This window comes from Sinohyriopsis cumingii, chromosome 3 (assembly GCF_028554795.1).
Source record: "Sinohyriopsis cumingii isolate HCF-2022 chromosome 3, ASM2855479v2, whole genome shotgun sequence".
NCBI lineage: Eukaryota > Metazoa > Mollusca > Bivalvia > Unionida > Unionidae > Sinohyriopsis > Sinohyriopsis cumingii.
In genome coordinates this window covers 58855602-58883572 of record NC_142963.1, presented here as the reverse complement: position 1 = coordinate 58883572, position 27971 = coordinate 58855602, and the positions used below count along the sequence as shown (strand labels likewise).

The 27971-nt window shown below is 41.6% G+C and overlaps 1 protein-coding gene and 1 long non-coding RNA gene across 2 annotated transcripts in view; one reads left to right on the top strand and one right to left on the bottom strand.

The window, feature by feature from the left end:
- LOC149802929 (marginal zone B- and B1-cell-specific protein-like) overlaps window positions 1–27971 on the top strand; it is a 56451-nt gene that overhangs the window by 4145 nt on the left and 24335 nt on the right. Inside the window, exon 2 of the mRNA XM_089952424.1 lies at window positions 23700–23809. Coding sequence (XP_089808550.1) covers window positions 23700–23809 — 110 coding nt within the window. The remainder of the gene's footprint in view (window positions 1–23699; window positions 23810–27971) is intronic.
- The window catches only part of LOC149802930 (uncharacterized), a 46551-nt gene that overhangs the window by 1372 nt on the left and 17208 nt on the right, over window positions 1–27971 (bottom strand). The gene's annotated exons all lie outside the window — the stretch shown is intronic.

Sequence of the window (27971 nt, the reverse complement as noted above, 5' to 3'; positions counted from 1 at the left end):
CCAAACAACGCGCGAACGTGAAGGAAAACATCCCCCTACTTTTTCATTTCATATAATAAAACCCAAACTATACTTTTTCATTTCATATAATAAAAACCCAAACTATACTCTCCACATACGCTAAGAAACAATAAACAAAATCCATAATCTACTATCCACACAATCTTACGTGAGCGCTTACAAAACCCAAACTATACTCTTCACATACGCTAAGAACAATAAACAAATCCATAATCTACTATTCACACAATCGTACGTGAGCGGGTACAAACACAAACACAAACACACAAACACAAACACACAAACACATACGCTAAGAAACAATAAACAAATCCATAATCTACTATCCACACAATCGTACGTGAGCGGTTACAAAACCCAAACTATACTCTCCACATACGCTAAGAACAATAAACTAATCCATAATCTACTATCCACACAATCGTACGTGAGCGCTTACAGAACCCTAACTATACTCTTCACCTACGCTAAGAAACAATAAAGAAACCCATAATCTACTATTCCCACAAACATACCTTAGCTCTTACAAGCACCAACACACAAACACATACCCTCACACTATCTTAAAAAAGAGTTAGTGTTTATAATCACACTACTCTACCTACACACATTGGCAAATCGATCGTTATTTCTTTTCATGAGTATTGGGTAGCCCTGAAAAGGGCTGTTTTTTTGGAACTTCATGGACACCTGGTTAATGGTGGCACCTTCCAGGCCTGGCGCCACATACACATCTTGTCCCCCAGTTACTTTTTACCTTTTTGGGGGAGAGAGCAGAGGCAGGATATGTCGCTTCAGAATCCCAATTTTCGCTCTCTGGGATTCTGAAATTTCTTCTTCTTCTCTCCTTTTCCTCCTCCTCCTCTTCTTTGTATCTTCTCTCCTCCTCTTTGTATCTTCCTTCCTCTTCTTCTTTATATCTTCTCTCCTCCTCTTCTTTGTTTCTTCTTTCCTCCTCCTCTCTTATCCTTCCCTCCTCCACAATGGCTTCCGCGGCCAGTTCATTTAATATGCGCCTGGCATATTCCAGATGCAAATGAAGTTCCAACAGTTTCTCCAGTCTCGTGTTCATTTTTGGTGTTGATCAATCAACAAGGGTAGCTGGACTGCCGAACGAGTTTCAATTTATAGTGAAAGCGCGGACGTGAAGGAAAACATCCCCTAAAAACATAAAATTGATCTTACCTACATCATGACCAAAAAACAACAACGCGCGGACCTAAAAGAAACACTCACTCACTTTTTATGCTACCCATCACTATTTTAAAATTTTTTATAAATCACTTCAATAGACTATCCACATACGCAAAGCAATCCAATCTAACCCCAAATTTACACCTCAAACACCAAAAAAAAGACATCATTTTAATCTACTATCCATACCAACTTACTTAACCACTTACAAACACAAACACACAAACACATACACTCTCACTATCAATAAAGAGTTAGTGTTTATTTTCACACTACTCTACCTACACACATTGGCAAATCGATTGTTATTTCTTTTCTAGAGTATTGGGTAGCCCTGAAAAGGGCTGGTTTTTTTTGTTTGCTATGGCATTCTTTTTAGTTTCTAAGAATGCGATGTCCTCTGAGGATAGACTTTCTGGCGATAGGTCTGCTTCTTCGGAAAGAGAAGAAGAACTCTTTGGTGTCGATACGACAATCGACAAAGCCTCTGTCAGCTTCAGGTTGCTGCTGCTGCTGTTGTTGTTGTTGCTGCTGTCTCTGAAGTCTGTACTTCTCTGTCCATTCTTCTTTTTCCCTGTTCATTTCTTCTCTGAAGAGCTCTTCTATCAGGTCTTCAGTGATTTTTAACATTCTCACATTCTCTATTTCTTCTGGCTTCGGTATCAGACTGTGTCTGACCCTATGCAAATTCACGTAGGCTTCGTTGAGTTTAGCTAGTTTGGAGCACATCTTCTTAGGAGGATGAGTCGACAATGGATGGTTAGACTGGAAACAACCCGGTTCTTAAAGGAGACTAGAAATCAAAATTTTTCTTTTACGTATGTAATTCTCTACAGATTTTAATTCGACTGCAATGTTTATAAATTAAATATCGTAAGCGGATAGTGATTATATTGCGTGGAAGATTCCACGATTCCGTAAATTGCCGGGTTTTTCCGAGTTTTGATGAGACGACAGATCACGTGGTACCGTGACGCTATACTAGCGAGTCCTCGAATACAAACATAAACATTGGCGGGCGAGGCAGACAGGAGACCACATTTGGGTTGCACATTCAAAAGTTGAATCTGCAATCTGATATAATAGTTTATGTACTGTACTGGTAAGTGCTAAAAGAAATGTGTTAAGCACAGGCCTCGGACTGGTGACTTAAATAAACTAAAGTCCTGAATGAAATTCCACAAGCCCGGACAGTTCATACCTGTCAACTCTCAAGCCGGGGGAAAAACCTCCTGATTTTGTGGGTACATGTATTTCCTCATCTACCTCCCGATCTCGTAATATCTCTCAGTTTTGCGCAGCGAAGTCCCGATTATTACATTATGTCTGTCAATTTTCATTTGTCAGAAAAAAAAACCCAACCCCAAACCATTTTTAAGTATAACGTATGCAATCCACAGTCTAAACTGCCACACTGCAGACATCGTAGCGATATGACTGAAAAATTGTTAAAGCTACGTTAAAAATTCAAATCACACGCACACACGTCTAAACCGGCACTGGACGAAATAATTAATATCATACAACAGGTTTTTTTCTTCTTCAGTAAATAGAACGTGAAGATTAAACATTATTCAAGTAAATTTCAGATTTTTTAAAGAACTACAACAGTACTATAGTATTAAAAAAAATAAAAGAATAAAATTGTCACCAATTAGCTTAAATGAATGATCACTTTGAAATTTTCTCTGCAAACAAAATCGCATCTCCATTTCCGCCAAAGACACTCGGCCAGTTAACACCTGACATTCCTCTACCGTATATGAAAAGTTTAATTATCATGATTAAATTACAAAGAATAAAACAAAATATATGATGCAATATATGTGGCCCTAAAGAACTAATTCTGAATAAATATTTTATTCAGCAAACAGTGTTACATGCATTAAGACTTAAACCCAAGGAAATAAGGTGGGGCATAAAACGTGAGAAAAACAGTACGGTAACTTGTGACTGCAGATTTGAACTGTTAAAATTAAGTCCATGACATCGTAAGTAACAACAAAATAGGCATCGTTTATTTGGTAATCAATTGCTGGTGCTTACGCATACACCCACTGTCGAACATGGTTTCTTTGAAGTATGTCCGAAGGGCAGTCCTTTTCACAAGATCAATGCAAGGATAAGGATTATGTTCATTAGTCACACCAGTTTTATCGTTTGCGTACTTAAATCGAAACTTTAGCTATTTTGCAATTTAGCCAAAACTGACCAGAATATGCAAAAGGGGCTTGTCATGGGGGAATAATAAGGCGTATCACATGGAGAAAAGGCACGTCAAATGGGCGGTCGCACATTGGGGCGAGGGGGGGGTCAATAGTCGCCCCCTGTTGTCAGACAGTTAATGTGAAACTTTGACCTCTTTCTTTTAAATCGCTGCTTTTTAAACTGCCCAAGGAATAGTTTTATATCAGTTCCAATTATTACAGATTACAGTTTATGCATGTTACATGTATACAATGCATTTTTTTGGTAAATTTTAAATTTTTATAAGATTACTGAAAATTGTGTTTTCTCGAAACACGACAGGTTTAGAATCTTATTTTTAGCAAAGTTTCCATTTGATTAAAATCAAATCTAAATTTCACCTAGGACAGTGGTGATTTGATTTAAATTGTGCCGTGTTAAGGCATGCATGTCAACGTCTTGAAAATACATTTACTCATTTCACCAGCGCAATCAAAGTTTCCTCAGGCAAACAATGTTTGTTTCGACAAGCCTGACGGGCACCTCACTTTGAATACAGGATGGGCCGGAACTAAAACCAGAAGGGGCCCAGGGTGTCGGACTATCAGATTTGTTTTTAGCACTGCTGTTTTTAGATAAAAGATGTGGATTGATTGTTGCATTTTGTGGTCACTTACTCGTCCTTCTGCCTCCTTTCGTAACTCACACATTTAACACTTTTTCCAGGATTTAAATGTCAAAAGGTATGTCTGGAACAGCGCCAACTTTTAGTCTAGGCCTATCATTTGCGTATCTTTGAGCTGCTATTTTGTCATGATCCCTCTCGTAACATTCCTTTGAGAAATGTAACGAGCACATAGTGCTGTATGGTGTTGCTTTGAAATCGACTCGTTTGTAATAATGTACCCATTCTTTCATTATTCCTTTATCTTTCGGAAAAGAATTTTTTTTATGTCAACAGGCTTTTCTTAATGTTCTATTACACCCGTAAGCAATGCAAAACGGTATTGTCTTTTACTCTGGCAACTCCCACTTGGGCTGCTGGAGTCGCTACTATGACGTCACATCCCGAAAGTAACCGAATAGGCGCGGAAATTTTGCATACGAGGTCACGGAAATTCAGCTCCTAGAAGATAGGCCAGTATTTAAATATTGGCATTACGGTCGCAGATGATACTTCAGAATAAGGTTTTCTGCATTAGTACTTTTATTATTATTCTATATTTCCATTGGTTTCTGGTCTCCTTTAAAGTCAAAGCGCGGACGTGAAGGAAAACATCCCCCACACGGTTTTTGAGTCGCAACGTTTAGTGAGTGTCATGAGAGGGATAGTAAGAAATGAAAGAGCATCAATCCAACATTCTTATAGCTAAACAAAAGACAAAGGCATTTTTTTCAAAACACATTTTTTATTCAAAAATCACTTAACACTAAACAACAACTCTAACATTTTTAACAATAATCCAACAATATAACATCAAACAATTTTTTCAAAACACAACATTTTTTATTCAAAAATCACTTAACACTAAACAACAACAACTCTAACATTTTTTAACAACCATGCAACAGTAAAAGTTTCTCCACTAGGTAAAGAGGGATAACAGTCTTCCATGGTTTCTAGTAATCTAGGATGACTTCTCTCAAACTGTTGATTTCTATGGTATTATCGAATTCTGCATACAGGATGACGTTCACCGTTTCATCAGGGTCTCGGTCTTTAAACTGAATTTCCACACGAATCTGGCCGGATTTTATAGGGTGGAAATGTCCCTCGTCGCTGCCTTGGTCTGGAGTGAAATCGAAAGCCCACAAAGCGTAGCCTCCTGCATAATCCTCGTACGTAATACCGTGACTGGTATTGGTTCCTAACTGTCCGGTGGCTTCGTACAAGGACAAGTACGATCTCAAGTAATTCTTCTTGGTAAAGTCAGGTTCGAAAGGTCGGGTACACAAGGTCTTGCCATCGCGACTGACTTCGATTTTGGACACGCCAAAGTGTTGAAAGTAGAAAGGATTTTTTGCGGCAGCTCCGTTGAAGGCTGTATTCTCGACGATACCAACGATCAAACGTTTGGGTAACTGTCCTTGGAACAGATGATCTTCGATCATGGATCGCTGTCCCTTGGGAATGGTGAAGGTTTTCACTTCCACGCGTTGTATGGGATACTTGGCGGTCGTTCTGCTCAACGTCTGACTGATGTCGTTTCCCACTTTAGGTAACACTTCCACACGGCGTACGTAGAGTCTGGCTTCTAGGATTTTGGTTTTGTAACCGTCACTATCAGCCATCAAATGGAGAGCGGCACTGCTACGATTCAGTTTCAGGCGGACATCCACCCCGTTCAGCAAATACTTTTCTTGCAACCACATGTCCAAATGCAAACGATCCATCAGTTCTAAACTTGTGTCGGCTCCCGTGATTCTCTTTCTTCGTTCTACAAATCCATCATTGTTGTCTTTCTTTTCATCAGTTTCCAATATTTCAAACTTGGTAGGTTCGTCAGCTTCCCATACCACACAGGCATTGAGATGAGTGTTCTTGGCATCTATTCCGTACGTCAAGAGATTTTCCAGGTAGGCACGATAAGGGTAAGTATCCATGCTGCTACTGACCAGTTTGTTATTCAAATACAAGTCCACTCCACTGAACAAGGAATGCATGAAATTGTTGACGGGAGCTACTGCTTCATCGTCTATAGCACCTCCAGTCTTATCTAGAATTTTGACGTTCAGGTACAAGTAACTGCTATTCAGATCGATGTAATCTTCGGGCTGTCCTTTGATTTCAAACTCGATGGGAGCGGAATCGGTCAGTGAGGAGACGGGGTGAAATTCCACCCACTGGGATTCTTGCATCGTCATCATCGTGGGGGGCATGGCAAACAGATCCAGTTCCGACTTGGAACAAGCGCAAGATTCTCGGTGCATCATTTTTTTTGTCTCTTTTCTCAATAATCGAAAACGTCTAAGTCTCGAACGGTTCTTCTTTTCTTGGCCTTTCTAGCTTGAAGTCTGGTGAAAGGGTGTTTTCTTCGTCGTCTCTTTCTGCCTTGTCCTTGCTGAATGCCTGACTCGGTAGCGTGCAGGGCATTTATAGGTGTTTCTCGTTGGCCTAAAATGTCTTTGCCCGTTTGCAGCAAGACATTTTTGCCTGCCCTCATGAAGGCTTCTTTAGGGTTTTGTTTGTCGATGATGACATTTTGGAGAAATTCTTTGCCTTGCGTCAGTGCCGCATCTTTCAAGGCGTGCAATCCGCGTGTCACCATCGGTTTCAACACCGGGGCCACCGAACGAAAGGCCGATTTTAACATATCTCCTAAGCCGTGTCCTCGCTGTCGAGCAACCCCTCGGTACACTGGATACATGACTTAAGAGTCGTGAGAGAACCGTTTTCGAAAATGGAGTTTCACCGTGACTTTTCCTTTGGTGAATGGAATATTTTGTCCCAGATCTCCTTTTATAGCAATGTTGACCGTGTCCAAATACGACTTACTGACAGGCAAATAGTGAGGATGGACAAATTCGCGGTGGACGTGGTAAGTGTTTCCACCTTCCTCGTCAGTGTTCGTGGCAGAATCCACTTTGAAAGGAATGACACGCAGTAACGGTACGGAGGTGTGTCCCACCACGTTGTACTCCACCACATCGGAATACACGAACATCAAATTCAGTCCTTGGTTCAGTTCTACCGGGGCACGAAATAACTTGCTAAAAGACTCGTTGTCGTAAACGATGGGTAATTCGTTTTTCTTGATCATGGTCTTTCTCATGTCCATGTCTCCGCCCAACATGTCAAACAATTCAGGACAAAATAAAATGGACAGGATTTTACTCCGTTCAAATTTCATCAAGAAGCGACGAGCTGCTTTGTGGTACTCCATGGTGACATTTTTGTTGACATGCTCCAAATCTTTCAGAAACACGACATTAAACCTGGAGGTTATGGTGCTGACCAAATGTTGACCACTAAAATAATAGCCTGGGGGAATGAACAAGTGATAGGTGGTGTACTTTTGTGTACGGGTTTTCTTGTCATATTTGACATTGCTATCCATCCACTGTTGCATTTGCTCGTCATGAACTTCCACATCAAAAAAAGTTTGATTGGGAAGGACATTGAGGACTTGGGTCGGGTGAATCATTTCTACTAAAGCCACTTCCCAATGGGCTTCGTGATCTAACTGGATGGCTTGAGGTAATTTGGCCGTGTAACAGCACAACGTGTTGTTGGGAAACACCTCCATGGAACTGTCACTGGGTAAGGTTAAGTAAAATTGGTTTTCGTGACTCATAATTCCAGAGTTCTGTGGCTCTCCGAGGGGTTACTGGAAGTCAGAGGCGTGTCTCCGTCTAAAATGGGATTATGGTTGTTGTTGTTGGAGTGGTGACTGACACTGGCACTGGACACAAGGTTCCCGTTCGAGGAGAATTTCAGGGAGGGATTGGGAAGCAGGTAACCGATGCAACTGCTCAATAAAATGGTCCACAATTGTTTGTCTCCTTGTTGCAAACTCAAATTGGCGATGGCTGCCCCGATGACACAATACACCACGAAGATTTGGCAGAAAAAGACGATTTGCGTTTTAGGCACACGTTCTCCACACCACACCCACAAGGGTTGTTTTTGTAAATCTTGCATAGAAGAACTAGGTGAAGGAGGAGTGGTCGACGTAGCTGCGTCTGCTGTGTGAAAGGGCATGATGGTCACTTCTTTTTATAGTCGATGACTTGCGAAGCGTCGATCCAAGAATCAAAACTGGGTGGATATCCTTTCTAACGTACTTTGACTTCTTTGACACGTCGTTTGCCCACTTTACGGGTTCTGCGTTCGAGAATGCTTTCGATGTCGTACACGTCGTCTTCTTTTTTGGTGACACGTTGTAACTCGGGCAAATAAAACGTTCCTTTGAGCACTTCTCCGTTCATGTCTTCCAATTTATAGACGGCAGGATGACGGCCATGCACTCGTCCAGTGACGCGAAACAATTCGGTCATCCAGTTAGGTAAGTAACCTTTGTCGAAAGTGCGTTTGGTTTTGCCAATGCGCACCCAATCTCCTACGGCCAACTCTCCACTTTTCTTGGGGACAGCCCTCGTCGGGGACGTACCAAACAGGCGCTCAAACACCAACACTTCGTTCTCGGGAGTCACGTCTTGCGGGGCACGTCCGCTGCTTCGATGGTAAGATTGGTTGTACGCTTGCACCAGGTGCGGTAAGATGTCGATGTACTTCAGAGTGTGGTGATGCGTAAAATATTTCCACATGCGTTCTTTCAAAGTGCGTTGAAAACGTTCCACGATGCTGGCTTTGGTTTCGGGATTCTCGGTGGTAAAAAATGAATGTCACGTTTCTTTAATTCTTTTTGGAAAGTTTGGTTCAGAAATTCGGTGCCTTTGTCCGTTTGCCATCGAAGAGGGTGACGACCGCTTTGTTTCAACACCCGTTGCAGGGCTCGCACTAACTCGCTGCTCGATTTGGAAGTCAAGGGTACGACCCAAGCGAATTTGGAAAAGACGTCGATGACACAAAACAAATATTTGTAGCCACGATTGTAGCTGGCCAAATGAGAGACATCGGCTAAATCGGCTTGCCGTTGATGATCGATGCCTTCCACTCGGGTGCGACTTCTGGCAAACTTGCGTCGAATGGGTTTGTGTAAAGTGTAGGTAGCTTGTTCTTGTAACCATCGTTGCACTTGAGATAAACGGAGACTTTTCAGTCGCGTTTTGGCAGCACGATACAATTTTTGAACTCCTGCGTAACCTGCAGGATGGGAGGGATCGTAGTAAATGCTGGCTAAGACTTTTTCCATTTTTTGTGTGTTGGTTGGTGTGTTAATAAGACACCCACTCTTGGAGGATGCTACTCTTTTTCTCTTGGGGTACTTTCTTGGATTGCAATGCTTTGCGTGTGCGGCCGGCAATAGGTGTCGAAGAGGAGGAGGATGTCTGAGCGGGGGATATCGGTTCTTGTTTCACTTCTGTCTTCAGTTCTGTCTTCACTTTCTTTTTCTCTTGTGATGAAGAAGGGGTGGCCATCATCTTTTTAATCCATCCAATTCTGGAGGTAGGTGGTGTTGTTAACTTGCGTACTTTTTCTGGTGGAGTTTGAAACCCTTCCTCTTCTTCTTCTCCTTTTTCTGTCTTGGTCACTGGTACTGGTGGTACTGGTACTGGTGATGGTGCTGGACTTTTCATCAAGGTCTTAAAATCTTTCAGAGTGGGTAGAGCTGTTTCGTCTAAAGCTTTCTGGTGAAAGAGTTGCAGTCGTTGCAAGAGTTGACCGTACTTTTGCGATTTTTCTGTTTCGGACAAATCTTGGCGATCCATCAAGGACTGCAATTCGTGTTGTAACTGGGACATCTCGCTCAAATGGGGATTGGGAGGTAAATGCGGGGTGCGTTGTTCTTGCCAACGATGGTATTCCATCCATCGTTTGTAAGGCACTAAAGCTAGTTTTCGTCCTTCCATGGGGTTGTCAGGGGTCGATTCTGAGATCTTGGGACTTCCGAGGGCCTTTTTATCTTGCTCCCACCAGTCCTCCCAACATGGTTCCCAAGAGTCCTTTCAGTATGGGGCCTAACAAGAGAGGTAAAATACATCCACGTTGCACTAACATCTTCTTTTTTTGACGAATGGGAATTTTCTTTTGAACCATTTGGCGAAGAACGTGACGATGTTTGCCTAAGCATTGTTTCTGGTGTTTGGACAAAGGGATCGTGCCTTTCAAAACGTTCAAACAACATTCGCACACGGTATCGATGACCTCTTTGGAGGCTGTTTGAATGAGTTTTTTTCGTAGGGGTGGAGAAGCTTTGGACAGGACAGATAACATGTCCCCATGTTTGGCTAAACGTGGTGGCAGTCCTTTCCTTTTCTTTCCTTGGGGTTTTCTGGAGGGTGACATCTTTGAGTCTTCAGGAGCACCAAAAAACACTGATACCCGACTTGGTCACAGGCCTTTTTTATACTGGAACGCGTCGCCACTCATTGTCTTTACGTCGTATTAGTTTGAGGACAGGCATGACACGTCGTGCAGGGGTACGTAACGGACTAAATCGAGCCAGTTCTTGCTTGGACAAATCCAGTAAACTTTGTAACATGCCCGATCTTTCTTGAACTTTGATTTTGGGAGAAGGTACTTTGTGAGCAGCAGCCACTGCCACTAAATTGGAAGGTCCTGCCACTGGGGAAGTTCTTTTGGGGGTCATCAACGGAGAAGTTCTTGGTGTGATCAACGTCTCCAAGTACTCTTCAGTTCTGGGTGTCATTAACGGAGAAGTGGACAAACGTGAAGCTGCCGCAGACGCAGTCACCGCCGTGGCAGGTCGTGGTTTGCGAGTGTAAGGTTTCGTCCTGGCCGAAGTGCCTCTCTTGCGACTAGTTTTCTGTGGACTTTTCTTTTTCTGGGGGCTTCTTTTCTTTTTCCGGGGTGGTGGTGGTGTCTGGTCAGAGGAGGGTCCTGCCACTGGAGAAGTTCTCCTTGGGGACCTGGTCTTTTTCTTCTTGGGGCTTCGTTGGACTTTTGTCTTGGGGATAACTTTGGGGGCATTAGGATCCCATGTTAAGAGTGAGCGAATGATGACCCCTCCTAGAGTACCGCTCCCTCCAGGTTTCAAAATGATTTGTTTTTTGGTTTGAGTGTCGATGCGGGGATCGGCCAGTTGGACCAAAGCGACTTTGTTTCGATCGAAAAAGCGTTTGGTTTGATGAGGAATCTGAATGATTCTTTGGAGTAATTGACGTGCCGTCACCGTGAACCATCGTAAGACTTCTTTGAGACTAGCTTCTAAGACACGAGCTCGTGTTTGTGGATCTTTTTCTCGACTGATGCCATACAAGGCACGAATCAATTTGACGGGAAGATGCGACTGAAGGGACGTCATGTTCGCACTGAGAGTGAGACAGACGAAAAAGGGTCTGAGGTTTTTATAGATTTTTTTATGGGGAGTGAAATGAAGTCGAGGACGGAGACGTGTACAGGACAGGCCCTCCGTCTTGGCACCAGTGGTGAAACAAGTGGGTACGAAATCGCAAATCCTCGGGAGTCGTAGGTTTCAAATCGACGAGTAAATAGGCGTGTGGCGTTTGAGTGGCATCGTCGTACGCCTGAGTCAACCAAGGCGTTCCTAACTGTTTGGCTAAGACTTGCACTTGCGATTTATCTCGAGGGCTTTTAAACATGACCACGTAATGCGCATTGAGGCTGATGGTGCGATGGGCTTTACTTTGTTGAAACAAATTTTGGGTGATGTAAACGACACTGGCATTACGGTGATGCCCTTTGCGCGTGAACCACAGTTTAATTTCTTCTTCGTCTTCTCCTAACATGTCGTCGAAATAACCAAATGGGTTAGACGGGAGTCAGAGACGATGCCATCGTCTTCTTTAGGAATGCCTTCCACAAACACGATGAAAACGCCTTGACTTTCTCGCAAGAGGCTGTACGCCGATTGCCACTCTTTGTAACACCACACGATTCGTTGAGGGGGTCGATCGATCAAATGATGTTTATGTTCGATCAAACATTTGACGAATTCGGTTTTGCCTGAACCGCTAGGTCCAGCAATGAGCATATTAAAGGGATGGCGAAGATACAAAGCCTCCCAACTGGCACGATCTAAGTGTTCGTCGATGACTTTCACAGTAGAGGAAGAGGGAGCAGAGACAGCAGAGGTAGCCATGGTGTGAGAAATGTCACTTGTGACACGAAAAACAAACAAGACAAGAGTTTATATACTTTTTCAGAACACGTTTATTGAATGTTTTTTTCAAACATGAATACGAAAGACAAAAATACATAAAAGCCAAAGGCTTAAGTACAAGAATAAAAGGCACATGATAACCATGAACGTGGAATAAACACAAGTGTCTGTACAACATGTTTTGGGTAAAGTTCTAACCAGTTCTATAGTAGGGGTAAGGTCACACAAGTGTCCTCCCGAAAGGGTCTTTCAGGCCTGTCCACGACAGTCCTGTCCTGGGTGACGGGTTCTTCTGGCACCGTCACTAACACAGGTTGAAAAGTAAGTTTTTTCCTTGAATAACTCTCGTGCATACTGGGCCATCTCTTGTGTCCAAGCCTCAAAACCCTGGTCTCGGTGATGTCCAACATTTGACTCTTAACCAATCTGGTTTCTTCTTCGTCAACGACATGGTAAGTTACTTCAATGAACAATGAACTATCGATCTTGCCTAGGGTTCCTTTTTATATACAGACCAATACCGACGTGACCGTACGGTAAGGTGAAGTGATTGGGAAGTCGCACTCGCTTCTGGTATACAATTTGATAGACTTTTTCCAAGGGTCGACTGACGATATGGTGAGTGGGTAAACGTACAATCTTGTTCGGTTGATAGGTGGTCACTTTAAAGTTTCCATCCTCTCCCGATTGCAAGGCTTCTTTCAATACCCCAAAGTTGACCACTCGACTGGTACGATGATTCAGAGTCAGTCCTTTCACTTTGCACGTCGTGTGCACTTCTCCTTGTTTGTCCCGGTATTCGTAGCCGTAATTTTTGGGACCACCACTGACGAAACTTAGAATCTTGTCGTCGGGATGCTCGTCTGTCCAGGCTCCTAAACGGTCTCCTTCGATGTCAGGGTGCTGTTGACTCGGGTGATGGATGTAAATGCAACTGTCCGTGTCAAAGTACAGGACGCGTTCTTCTAACAGTTCTAAAGCTTCGTAAAATTTTAAGCGAGCATGAGCTGTCACGTAAGCCGCAATGATGACATTTCCAAAAGGGTCGTCTTGTACAAAGTCCAGATCTTCTTCGTAATTGACCAAGATCAAATTCTCTCGAACGACGTCCACGTGTTTCATGTATTTGGTTTTGTCGTGAATCATCTGAAAGTAGCGGGAAGGTTCTGTCAAATATTCCGTCTTGGGTAAACACGGTCGTTGTGCCATTTTTCCCCACAAGCAATTTAACATCACTTTGGCAAACGATCGCCTGCCTTCGTTTTTTTTATGTGGTCTAAAGAGATGCCTTCTTGTGCGTAGTATTTCTCTTTGAATTGTATTTGGTCTTCGGGAGTGTGACACCAGGAAGGATAGCCGCTGGCTTCTTGTTTCAGTTTCAAAAAGGCATCCACGTAGTCGGCGAAAATACCTTTCTGAGTAGGGTCACCCTTGTGGTACTGTTGTGTCTTGGGAAAGTGTCAAATTTCGTACACTTCTAACAGTTGGTATCCCATGTCCAGAGCTTTGAACAATTCCACGCTGACCCAGGTTCCCGTCAAGGCACGTTCTTCCTGGGTGTGATGGCAAGGTTGGTCCTGGTTGCACGTTTCGGCACAAGTACGGCACAAGGGAAACATCAGTTTGCCTTGACAATGGTGAGGTAAGACGGGATGGTATAGGTTCGTGGGAGGCAAAACTTTACACTTGATCAAGCCTTCGTATTGTCGAATGTTTTTCAGGTCGATGTGTTCCGTGAACAATTGCGGGTGCCCTACAGGAAAGCGACAATATTTGCACACGTAGGGATACAGCGAACACACGTCCAAGTATTTGATTTCTTCTCCTTTCTCTTCGTCGGCTTGGTACAGCAAACAGGTGGCATTGGTCCTTCCTCCGTACAAACTATCCCTCGGGTTCAGCGGGTCCATGAACTGGTAACTTTCCACGAGGCGTTTAAACTCGGGATCGGTTTTCAAACGGTGATCGTACTCGTGTTCCCACATTTCCACCACTTGGTATCCTTGCTGTTTTAACTTTAGGCGTCGCTGACAAGTGTCCTGGTACAAGTCTTCCATGGTTCGTTGCAAAAACTGATTTTTAGTGTCACGGTCAGGGTAACAGATGGGACATCCGTGAAATAAGCAACCGTTAAACTCGTACACGATCTTGGGGTTTTCTAAGTCCCAGCCATCGACCGAATACGTTCCGATGGTCTTTTCGCCTCCTCCGTTGCGGGCATGCTGAATCCATTTGTCTTCTTTGTCGCACAAGTAATGTAACCAACGTAGGGCTTTGACCGAGTATTGACGCTTGACATAGTGGGTCGTTTGAGGGTTGATGACAGCCACGGTGTTTTCAGGCATGAATCATTGGCGGTACACTAAGGAACACGCTTTGGCAATGGTGCAAGCTTCTTTCAAAGGATCGACCCCTCCGTGTTCCATGAACAGTTCTCGAAATTTTCCACAGCAACGTCGTAAAATGTCCACGTCGGAACGACAATACTTTAACATTTCTTCCTGAAAGTCGAAGGGGTCAGAGGCATGAGCCTGGTACCAAGCGTAGAAAGCTTCTCGTTGTTCGGTACGCATGTTGTCGGGGTCGTAATAGTGAGCCTCAGGTAAATGGGGTAGAACGGCATGTTGATTGGCTTCCGTATTGAAAAAGTGTGGAAAGTACCCTTTAGCCATTTCTGTCATTCCAAACGTTTTAGGCATTCGACTCAAAGGCATGGCCAAATAACTCATCGAATCTTTAAACTGTACTTGTCCCACTTGCATGAAAATGATTTTGGCTCCGTTCAAAGTGACTTTAGGACGTTCGGTGCCTTGTTCCGTATAGTATCTGAGAAGAAACTGTCCATCGTATCAGGAGAAATTGTGAGCCATCACCGTGGCATGACGATGACAATCTCCGTAACGTTCGATGTCCTCTTGGCTCCACGTCTTGTCGATGGGGTCTAAGACCCATTGGGCAAAATCGGCTAACGTGTTTGGTCCTCGAAAGATTTTTTCACGTCCTCCAGGAATCTTGCTGCAGTGAGGGCAATGACTGAAGATAGGTTCTTGAATGCACTTCTCGCACGCTCGATGAGCCACGCAGAAATTAGGAATGTGAATGCCGGTCTCTTGCATGCATTCGAAATCGAAAAAGATGAAATTGCCTTTCTTCTTGTGACCGTCCTCTTCCTCTGGTGGGGGTTGGTATTTTTGCACGTAACATTCGTGTTCCAAGTCCACGATGTGGTGACAAATGTGACATTTTTTCTTTCCTCGACATACGTGTGCCTTGGTACTATTGGTACATATGCCTTGTCCACACGTAGGGCACAATCTCAGGAGTTGACAAGCACATTTCTTCTGTGAACCTTGTGTTTTCAAATGTTGCTGGTAACAGGTAGGGCTGACAAACGTGCGCAGACAAGTTGAACAAGGCACTGGTTCTTCGCTCAGACAGGGTGGAGAGGCCAAACATCCTGGGCATTTCCATCCACAAGACTTGTGTTGCTCTCGATTGTTATAACCATAATCACATTTCTCACAATAATAACCGTATCCCAGGAATCCAGTGATACTGGTAATGGTATCGAAATGTTCATCGTGATAATAGACATGAATGTATTTTCCGTCCTTAAAATATTGGCCTCGAAACAACAGAGTTCCACGCATTTCTTGAGGGTGCACTTTCAAGGTGTAGCGTGGAGCTAGGGCATCTTGCAATTTTTGCATCTCAGGAATGCCACAGGGTGTGTCTTTGGACAGTCCGGCTTGTTGTAAAAGGAGTTCTGCTTCATTTCGTTGTTTGGCTCGATCGGATCGTTGAATAGTTTTCCAGGTTCTTTTCCATTCTACCGTGTCGTTCTTGTTGGCATAGGTTCGTCCCACCACGATGGCACGGACTAAACACATCTGGTCTTGAGGGTTGTGAATTCGGACGAGACTTGTTTTGGTGTTGCGAAGGTTGTCCACCAATAACATCTTTTTGCGTCCTGTCCCTTGAGGAAGAGAGACGTGGGCCATTTTCAGTGTGGCTTTTCCATCGGTGATGTCAAACTGGTCATTAGATTGTTGTACGTGTTGAATCTTGTCCATGATTTTGGAAGGGGTTAGTTCTGCGGGTCTGCTAAACTCGATCCAAACAGGGGATTTCAAACCGTCGTGATCTATGGATAGTGTCAAGCGATCGTCTTCTTTGGGTTGACATTGTCTCTTGAGTGCGGTGAGCAAATAATCCCACATCTCGGTGATAAACCCTTCTGCTTTCTCCAAGGGTACGTCGGCCTTGAAATCTTTAAACTTCACCGTGTAGGTGTAAGCCGTGGTTCTAAATTTTCTAAAGGAGCGCTTTTCCGTCTCTCGAATGGAATAGTACTTTTCAGGGTTGACTAAGGGTGGTAAACATGGTTTAGAGGATTCGGATTCTGGTTCACTCATGTCCTCTTCAAAATCACTGGCATGAATTTGTGCCAAGATTTCAGCCCTGGTACGAGGCGATATATCACGTTTCTGCCTCTTACTTTCTTCTTCTTCTTTCTTCTCGAATGAATAGGATCGTTTCATCTTGAGTGCAAAACGTCAAATGACTCAAGTTCAAACACCATAGACTAATTTATAGTCATGGCAAACCAGCGTATATAAAAAGGGTGTGTCGTGTCCTTTCACTATTCATTTCACTCTCAAACCGAGGAGAACGATGGAAGAGACTAGCCAAATCGAACGTTTCGTCAGAGCTTTGCGAGGGGTCATTAGAAAATTCTCTTGAGACCAGCCGACGGACTACTCTCCTTCCTTTCGAGATAAGAGTCAGGATACTTGCTATATCTGTCAGAAGAAAGGGCATTGGTCTTCAGAGTGTCCAGACCGTCAAAAAAGAAAAAAAAAACAGGGGCTAAAAAAGACAAAAGTCAAGATACCTGTTATTATTGTAAAGAAAAAGGACATTGGTCTCCAGATTGCCCAAAAAAGAAACAAGAGGAGTCAGAAGAAAAGAAGGATTCTTCAGAAGAAGAGAGGGATTCTTCGAAAGAAGAGAGGGATTCTTCAGAGAAAGAAAGAAGACAATTCTATTTAAAAGAAGCAAAGGTACAGGAGAAGAAAAGAAGAAGGGAAGAAAATGAGGAAAAAACGGTGAAGAAATTCAAAAAACAGAGAGACTAAACAAGGAGAAAGAAGAAGTCAATGAACTTTTAATTAAAGTGTTGTGCTGTGAATTGGATTGTAAAAAATGGATAAAAGAATACATGAATGATATAAGGTAAGTGTCTTTGAGTTTTGATTTTAAAATAAGAAGCTACACTCACGCACTCATACACAGACACGTACTATAAGGGTAAAATGGGTGGGGTTTATTTTTGAGTTATTGGCAAATTGAAATTGTATTTCTTTTCGAGAAATGTGGGTGGCCCTGAAAAGGGCCTTGTTATTTTGGTGTAGGGGTGAGTTTAACCAATCAACTTTAACTGCCTTAAGCCTTTGCCACGGCCAAGGCCTACTTCTGATGATTGGGTTGAAATCACTAAGGGTGGTACGACAGGCTTAGTCACAGGGTTGGCGTGTTTAGCTCGGGAAGGTCGTATTCTCTTCGGTCGTGATAAAGAAGTCTGATACATTTCTTTCAGACTTCTTAACTCCGCTAAAATGTCCAACAGTACCGTAGCCGTTTGATTTTCACCCTCTTGTTTCTTTGCTGCTACTTCTTCTTGCTGTTGTTGCTGTTGTTTTTTTCTTACCTCTTCTTGTTGCTGTTGCTGTTGCTGTAGGAGAAAAGCTTGTTCCGCTTCCTTTTGTCGTTGCATAAATTTCTCCAATTCTTCTTTCTGTCTCTGTCTAAAATTCTCCACTTGCGGTAATGAAGAAGGTAACGAAGGTTCCGGAACAAATTCTTGCGAGGTAAGAAAATCCACAAAATCCCAATGTACCTCTTCTGAAAGTAAGTCCGGGTTCCCTTGGGCAGTCTCCCCTGCTGGTGCACCCCAATGGATCGTTTTCTGAGTTTCCGTCATGTTGAATCACTGTCGCATAGATTGACTGCACAAAAGCGCTAACGAATCTATATAGACCACGTGACGCCACAAACTGCTCTCTTCGGATTGGATGCGAGCTGACTGAATTTTGTAACGCGTATTCAGATTGGTGAATGAATTCAATCCGTTTCAATCCTTCCTGTACCTATAAATAAGCGCAGTTCACTGCATTGATTCACCTATTCTCGTCGCTTCAAGATGTGGACCACAGTTGAGTCATCCACCCTTGTGTCTTCCATGATGTTTAGGACGGACATGCTCATGGATGTCAGGTCCAAGTGGACTGTTGTTGATAGGACAGATACTAGTCAATGGATGAGGAGAGTTTACATAGAAAGACAAGGATGTCTCAAGAGGGTACTTGTGTATGGACCGGCAGTTAGAAGGAGTTTAAGAAGAAGAAGAAGATGTGACAGATGCCATCTATGTTAATATTAATATTAACATAAACCCAAAGGCCCTTTTCAGGGCCAGCCATATTTCTCGAAAAGAGATAGCCTTTCCATTGCCTACCCTTTTTTTTAAATTTAAATTTAAATTTAAATTTAAAAAAAAAATCCCATATTCAATTCCCCTTGTCCCTAGACAAACCCAAACTCTATTCCCATGTTAATTTCCCCTTGTCGCTAGACAGACCCACACTGTAGTTCCATGTTAAATTCCCCTTGTCGCTAGAGTGACCCACGATTTATTCCCATGTTAATTTCCCTTGTCGCCAGATTGTCCCACGATTTTTCTCCATGTTAATTTTCCCTTGTCGCCAGATTGTCCCAGGGGTGTTTGTAATGCTAATTCCCATTGTCGCTAGGGTATCCCCATTTACTACTTTCAAGTCCAGAAAATGATGCGGCTCATCCTTTTCTCAAAACAGCTGTCATCCAGGATGAATCTATACTGATAAATATGGGTTTGATCACTCCGAAATGTAAAGTTAATGAATTTGTTATTATCATTGTGTTTGCATAGGTTTACTACGGGAACTGAAATATGCCGAAGAAGTTACAGTCGGAAATATTCTTTCGTCATCTTCAAAAAATTTAAACAGTAGGTCCTTTTTTTTTTTGAAGAGTTTTTTCACTAAACAGCATGGGCCAATTTAAACTTGACATATCTGTAGTTGAGGCTAAAATTGTCGGTGTTACAAATAGATCGTCTAATGTCCACCACCAGTTGTGTGTTCACAAGTTTATGCAATTTGTTATAAATGAGAGAGAGAGAGAGAGAGAGAGAGAGAGAGAGTCAACTCAACAATTCAAGTTGAAGAAAAGTCCACTTCCGTGTCAAAATATATAAAGTACGAACGATTGAGACAATGCAAAACTTTCTAACTCGTATATATTTATTCATATAAATTTTGTATCAACAGAAAATATCGTCCAGTATTGTATGTATATAAAGTTTCTGTATCGTCTTTGCCTTGGTTTTACGTGTGTTTGCCCTGTCCTTTTTATTTTTGCGTGTCTTTGTTTTGTCTTTGCGTGTCTTATTCCTTCTCTCAACTCTTACCGTTAATTAAATATATTTTGATACTCACATAAGGATATTTCACTTATCAATAAGAGAGAGAGAGAGAGAGAGAGAGAGAGTTGAAGTAGCTTCCATATGTCAAAATATTGAATTATAAAATAAAGATCGACACATAGGTAAACAAAACACTTCTAATTCATATATATATATATATATATATATATATATATATATATATATATATATATATATATATATATATATATATATATATATATAGTGTATCAACAGTAAATATGCTCAAGTATTGTAAGTATATAACGTCCCTAGGCATTTCTCATTTCCCAATACTTACTATGTACATATTAAACATATACTCACGAGGAACTTTTTACATCTGTTTTAAATGAGATAAATATTTTACAAATAATGATGAGAACATTCCACTGTTTTGACAAAATTCATCATTAGGTATTTAACCTAAGTCATTACAATGTTGAGCGCAAATAGATCTTTAAAGAAAAGAATGATCAACCCATAGGCAAAGCATACATGTTTAATTCTTATTTATTTATTTTTATAAATTTGGTATCAACAGCAAATATTTTCCACTACTGTCATTTTAAACTGTCTATGCAGTCTTTTCCCTGTCTTTGTACGTCTTTGCCTTGTCTTTGTGGGTCTTTGCCCTGTCTTTTTGCGTCTTTGCCTTGTCTTTGTGCGTCTTTGCTGTATCTTTTTGCATCTTTGCCATGTCTTTGTGCGTCTTTGCCTTGCCTTTGTTCGTCTTTGTGGGTCTTTACCCTGTCTTTGTGCGTCTTTGCCTTGTCTCTGTGGCTCTTTACCCTGTCTTTATGCGTCTTTGCCTTGTCTTGGTTTGTCTTTGCCCTGTCTTTGTGCGTCTTTACCTTGTCTGTATGGGTCTTTGTTCGTCTTGGTGGGTCTTTGCCCTGTCTTTGTGCGTCTTTGCCTTGTCTTTGTGGATCTTTGCTCTGTCTTTGTGGGTCTTTGCTCGTCTTTATGCGTCTTTGCCTTGTCTTTGCGGTGTTTAGTAGAGTCGTATTCCTGGGTCTGTCGTTATCCGCTGGGGGCTGCTTCTCTGGAGTAGAAACTTGGAAACTTTTGCGACAATAGATGTTCACACATGGTATCTGCCATAGCTCGGTGATTCAAGTGTCTGACATGTAACTAGACGATTGTGGGTTCAGTTCTCACCTTATGATCATTCTGGATCGACTTCCAAATTTCTCACGAATTTTCTTTGTTGTTAGGTGATATATTTCTTTGCTTTTACCAATTTTAGTAATTAAATTTAGAAATATTTTTGGAGGAAAGCATATTTTTGTGCTGAAAATGCAAAAACTATTCTTTAACGCAATGGCTTAAAATACTGCACACAACATGCAATAACAGAAGCAACAAACGTTTCAGTCATTTAAATAAGGCAACATTATTAAAAATCAAGCTCTATTGGGCCATTTTTGTAAGAATTTTAAATGTTAGTTTTTTTTTAAATAAATCTCTGCAAATATATTCATAGCGTGTGTATGATTCTTTTACGCGAAATACGTTCGTCTTGAAGCAAACCTTTTTTCTTGCCCCTAATTAAAAATGCAAAGAAATTCTGATTCTTAGGTGAATTTGTAGGTGTGCATTGGTCGCTGTTATCCATTCCGCCTAGTGTCCAGTATAATCAAAATTGAGGCGTACTCGTATGTTTTTTTGTTTTTTTTTCAGAGACAGTGAATTCAGTTGATTAGATGCTACATTCACACAAGAATTTTTCTTTCGTGAAACAAAAGTTATTGGTGTGCGTTAGAGATGGACAGTATTTTTGGCCTAGGTGGGCTGAATTTGTCGATATTTTAACATTATATTATTAAATTACAATATATACTTTGAGCGTCACTTGTAAATTTGATATTTTATATTTTTCTTGTTTAAATTAAAAATAATTAATTACAATCCGTAATGTGTATTATTTTGTCAATTCTTTCTGAAATCTATGCGTCTTGATATTCTTAAATTAATAGTTGATCGGTTTTAAATCTTTTTCTCCAATAAAAAAAAAACTCGACTACAAATCTCAGTTGCCACATGCGTAGGCGTTTCAAATGGTGATTGGAAAACACTTCTGGAATGCTACAATAGCTGCTTTTGCATCGACATCTACATTTTTTAAAACCAAAATACATTACATGTACATCACACGCAATTATTATGACAACATTCATTTGTTGAATTTGTACAAATAATTTCACAAAACTATCACAATGGTTCTGCCTTGTTTTGCATACTTTGGTGTCGTGTGTGATAGTCCGAGTTTCCTCTGATATTTGGACATTGATCTTGGTGTGTAGGGTCAGAGTCCACTGCCTATCGAAAAGTTGGAATTCGCCGACACCATTTTGTGTCGGCATAGGGTAGCTGCTTAGTAGCCGGCCTAGCAAATTTGAACGACCTTTCATCGAGATATACCTGCATGACATCGATAGGAATATGATTTATTTTCTCAGAAATTGTGAGCATAGCATTTTAAAATCTTTAATCCGCTGACAGACAAGATGAAAGTACATCGTTGCTGAAATTTGACCTGGATCTCGTCATTTACATTTCAAGTCACATGACTATACAAATTTCGCAACCTACATGTCAATGACATCAAAGGTCATAGAGTCATGCGACATCAACGATAACCCATTTCTAGGCTTGCTGTTGGAAAACAAATCGAACGTATGAGTGAAAGTCACGTAATCTTTACAGAAAAATGAAAGAACACAAACTTCTCAAAATATTTATTTTGAAAACAACGACCAGAAACATGTAAATGTTAAATCAACTTGAAGTAAAACCAGATTCACTAAGCAGAGAGCACATGTCAATGTGGTAGTCACGTGATACCAACAAAAACATTGTTGAAAATGGTTTTCTCCACCCTGCTGCGATACCGTTGTTCTCAGAATAAATATGTTGAGAATTAAGTGTGCATTATATTTATTTGCAGACATTAAGTGACTTCTATATAATATTTCAAAATTCTATGTAAAACAACTTTGGAAATTTGTTTATTGTTGATATCACGTGACTATATGACCGCTAATGTCATCGACATGTAGGTTGGGAGATTATATAGTCATGTGACTCGAGTGCAAATGGCGAGATCCAGGTCAAATTTCAGCAACCATGTACTTTCGTCCCTTTTGTCTGCAGTTTAAAGACATGACGAATGCTAGGCTCGCGATTTTTGAGAAAATAAATCATATTCCTATCGATTTCATGAAGGTATCTATTGACGAAAAGTCGTTCAAGTTTGCTAGGCCGGCTAGTAAGTGGCTACCCTATGCCGAAACCAAATGGTGTCGGCGAATTCCAACTTTTCGATAGGCAGTGGACTCTGACTCTACACCCAAACATCAATGTCCAAATATCAAAAATGGGGTGGCAAGGGTCAGAGGAAACTCGGACTAGGTGTGTGACTGAGGTTTCCGCCATTTTCTGGTAGTTTTCCCCTATTTATACTGTATCACTCCCATCAGTGTATATCCAAGATAAATCCACGAGGTGATCCGATTGCGACAAACCGGTGATCCTATATAGCAGGGGTGCACAACCCTTTTCGGCCAAGGACCAGACTGCATTTTCTAAGACCACTCGAGGGTCGCAAACAGTAATTTCTTTAATATAGTTACTGTTCACGGGCCAGATTTCTGTGTTGTTTTAATTTGCCTTGAGGGCCGGACAGAACATGGTTGTGCACCCCAGCTATACAGCCTTTATCATAAGCTACACCCTTGTTTTTCATAAATAATAAACTCTGCCAATTAGATGCATGATCACGTCATTAATATGTATACTCTCGCTCATTATCGAACTCGTCAAAGATCTTGGTGATTTAAGCATTATGCATATATTCATAGTTTAGTCAAAATCTATCATCTTATAAGAGGTCTTTTTGCGCAAAAAAATATACATTTTGACCATCATCACTTAATATAACCCAAACTACATGTAGGTCACTTTGACGTGTCTTCTAAAGTTTATTATTATATTCATATTTTGTATTAAAAACAGCCTCGCGGAATTCTGCTGCCAAGTGGAATTGTTATTTTTATTTGCAGTTTTTCCTTAAATTTGCTAAACTTCATGAAAAGAGACCGTCCCTTGAGAAATTACCAGAGGCAGACATCGTGGAAGGTGCAGAAGAAGTTTGTGATGACACATTTGAAAAGTAAGTCATTCCCTCCTTATGTGTGTACTGCAGTAAAAACTAGAGCAGCGGGCGCATCGCAGTGTACCCTGCTCTATACAGTTTGCTCGACAGAGTCTTTTGTTTGAAAACCAAACATCAGAGAAGATGGGAATTCTGGCCCATGATTCTTTTAAATGATGACGTGGAATGCTGGAAATCCAATTCATTCAAGGTCTTGCTAATATAAAGATGCATACAGGAGCCGTAGCACTTCTATATAATAACATAAAACACTTTATATTTAACTGATGGGTCTCACCCAACAAAACTTAGTAAAATTACGATGCAGAAACCAAAGTCCGGACGATGGACTATAACTCCTGTAAATGATGTCATAGGACGCTGGAAAGCAAACTCACACATATTCTCGTCAATCTAAAGTCACATGCCAAATTTGGTTGAAATCCAACAAATGTTGGATAATTTATCTTGCAGAGACCAAAGACGGGCGGTCGAACACTCAGGGGATATAACTCTATCTGCAAGTCTATGAAATAATGCTCATACCAATATTACATGAGAAATACGTTGAATGGTTAACGACAATCTCATAACAAGCATATCCGTGAGTAGTGAATAGGGTCACTTTAGCCTCAATGGCAATTAGCATTACAGACCCCCTTGGGTCACTTTAGCCTCAATGGAAATTTAACATGGAGAAAAATCGTGGGTCACTTTAGCCTCAAGGGAAATTTAACATGGAGAAAAATCGTGGGTCACTTTAGCCTCAAGGGGAATTGAACATGGGAAAAAAATGTTTTTTTTTTTAAAAAAAAATTTTTTTAAAAAAGGGGTAGGCAATGGAAAGTCATTCTCTTTTCGAGAAATATGGGTGGCCCTGAAAAGGGCCTTTGGGTTTATGTTAATGTATCCATTAACATAAAGGGCATCTGCGGCATCTTCTTGTCCTCAAGCTGCGTCTTACTCGAGGGCCATAAATCAGTGTCCTCTTGAGGCAACCTTGTCTTTCTACATACACTCTTCGTATCCACAGACTGGTGTCTGACTTGTCGACAACGGTCCACTTAGACCGGACATACATGAGCATGTCCGTCCTAAACATCATGGAAGACACAAGGGTGGATGATTCGACTGTGGTCCACATCTTGAAGCGACGAGAACAGGTGAATCAATGCAGTGAACTGCGCTTATTTATAGGTAGAGGAAAGATTGAAACGGATTGAGTTCATTCACCAATCCGAACACGCGTTACAAAATTCAGTCAGCTCGCATCCAATCCGAAGAGAGCAGTCTGTGACGTCACGTGGTCTATATAGATTCGCTAGCGCTTGTGTGCAGTCAATCTATGTGACAGTGATTCAACATGACGGAAACTCAGAAAAAGATTCATTGGGGTGCACCAGCAGTGGAGACCGCCCAAGGGAACCCGGACTTACTTTCAGAAGAGGTACATTGGGATTTTGTGGATTTTCTTACCTCGCAAGAATTAGTTCCGGAACCTTCGTTACCTTCTTCATTACCGCAAGTGGAGAATTTTAGACAGAGACAGAAAGAAGACTTGGAGAAATTTATACAACGACAAAAGGAAGCGGAACAAGCTTTTCTCCTACAGGAGCAGCAGCAAGAAGAAGAAGAGGTAAGAAAAAAACAACAGCAACAACAGCAAGAAGAAGTAGCAGCAAAGAAACAAGAGGGTGAAAATCAAACGGTCACGGTACTGTTGGACATTTTAGCGGAGTTAAGAAGTCTGAAACAAATGTATCAGAGTTCTTTATTACGACCGAAGAGAATACGACCTTCCCGAGCTAAACACGTTAACCCTGTGACTAAGCCTACCGTTCCACCCTTAGTGATTTCAACCCAATCATCATCAACATTACGCAGTCCAGAAGTAGGCCTTGGCCGTGGCAAAGGCTTAAGGCAGCTAAAGTTGATTGCTTAAACTCACCCCTACACCAAAATAAAAAGGCCCTTTTCAGGGCCACCCACATTTCTCGAAAAGAGATAGCCTTTCAATTTGCCAAAAAAAAAAAAAAAAACCATTTTACCCCTATAGTACGTGTCTTTGTATGAGTGCGTGAGTGTACGTTCTTATTTTAAAATCAAAACTCAAAGACACTTACCTTATATCATTAATTTATTCTTTTATCCATTGTTACAATCCAATTCACAATTCACATCATAACACTTTAAAAAAGTTCATTGACTTCTTCTTTCTCCTTGTTTAGTCTCTCTGTTTTTTTGAATTTCTTCACCGTCTTTTGCTCATTTTCTTCCCTTCTTCTTTTCTTCTCCTGTTTCTTTGCCTCTTGTAAATAGAATTGTCTTCTTTCTTCCTCTTCTTCCTCTGAAGAATCCCTCTCTTCCTCTGAAGAATCCCTCTCTTCTTCTGAAGAATTCCTCTTTTCTTCTGATTCCTCTTGTTTCTTTTTTGGGCAATCTGGAGACCAATGTCCTTTTTCTTTACAATAATAACAGGTATCTTGACTTTTGTCTTTTTTAGCCCCTGTTTTTTTTTTCTTTTTTGACGGTCTGGACACTCTGAAGACCAATGCCCTTTCTTCTGACAGATATAGCAAGTATCTTGACTTTTATCTCGAAAGGAAGGAGAGTAGTCCGTCGGCTGGTCTGAAGAGAATTTTCTAATGACCCCTCGCAAAGCTCTGACGAAACGTTCGATTTGGCTAGTCTCTTCCATCGTTGTGCTCGGCTTGAGAATGAAATGAACAGTGAAAGGACAAGACACACACCCTTTTATATACGCTGGTCTGCCATGACTATAAATTAGTCTATGGTGTTTAAACTTGAGTCATTTGACGTTTTGCACTCAAGATGAAACGATCTATTCATTCGAGAAGAAAGAAGAAGAAAGTAAGAGGCAGAAACGTGATCTATCGCCTCGTACCAGGGCTGAAATCTTGGCACAAATTCATGCCAGTGATTGTGAAGAGGACATGAGTGAACCAGAATCCGAACCCTCTAAACCAAGTTCACCACCCTTAGTCAACCCTTAAAAATACTATTCCATTCGAGAGACGGAAAAGCGCTCCTCTAGAAAATTTAGAACCACGGCTTACAAATACACAGTGAAGTTTAAACATTTCAAGGCTGAAATACCGTTAGAGAAAGCAGAAGTGTTCATCACTGGGGTGTGGGATTCTTTGCTCACCGCACTCAAGCGACAATGTCAACCCAAAGAAGACGATCGCTTGAGACTTTCCATACAACACGACGGTTTGAAATCCCCTGTTTGGATCGAGTTTAGCACCCCTGCAGAATTGATCGCTTCCAAAGTCATGAACAAGATTCAACACGTACAACAATCTAATGACCAGTTTGACATCACCGATGGAAAAGCCACACTGGACATGACCCACGTCTCTCCTCCTCAAGGGACCGGACGCAAAAAGATGTTATTGGTGAACGACCTTCGCAGCACCAAAAAGAGTCTCGTCCAAATTAACAACCCTCAAGACCAGATGTGTTTAGCCCGTGCCATCGTGGTGGGACGAACCTATGCCAACAAGAACGATACGGTAGAATGGAAAAGAGCCTGGAAAACTATTCGACAATCGGACCGAGCCAAACAACGAAACGAAGCAGAACTCCTGTTACAACAAGCTGGCCTGTCCAAAGACACACCCTGTGGCATTCCTGAAATGCAAAAATTGCAAGATGTCCTAGCTCCACGCTACACCTTGAAAGTGCACCCTCAAGAAATGCATGGGCCTCTGTTGTTTCGAGGCCAAGACTTTAAGGACGGAAAATACATTCATGTCTATTATCACGATGACCATTTCGATACCATTACCACTATCACTGGATTCCTGGGATATGTTTATTACTGTGAGAAATGTGACTATGGTTATAATAATCGAGAGCAACACAAGCATTGTGGAATGAAATGCTCAGGATGTTTGGCCTCTCCACCCTGTCTGAGCGAAGGACCAGTGCCTTGTTCAACTTGTCTGCGCACGTTTGTTAGTCCTACCTGTTACCAACAACATTTGAAGACGCAAGGTTCACAGCACAAATGTGCTTGTCAACTCCTGAGATTGTGCCCTACGTGTGGACAAGGCCTACGTACCAATAATGCCAAGGCACACGTATGTTCAGGAAAGAAAAAATGTCACATTTGTCACCACATCATGGACTTGAAACACGAATGCTACGTGCAAAA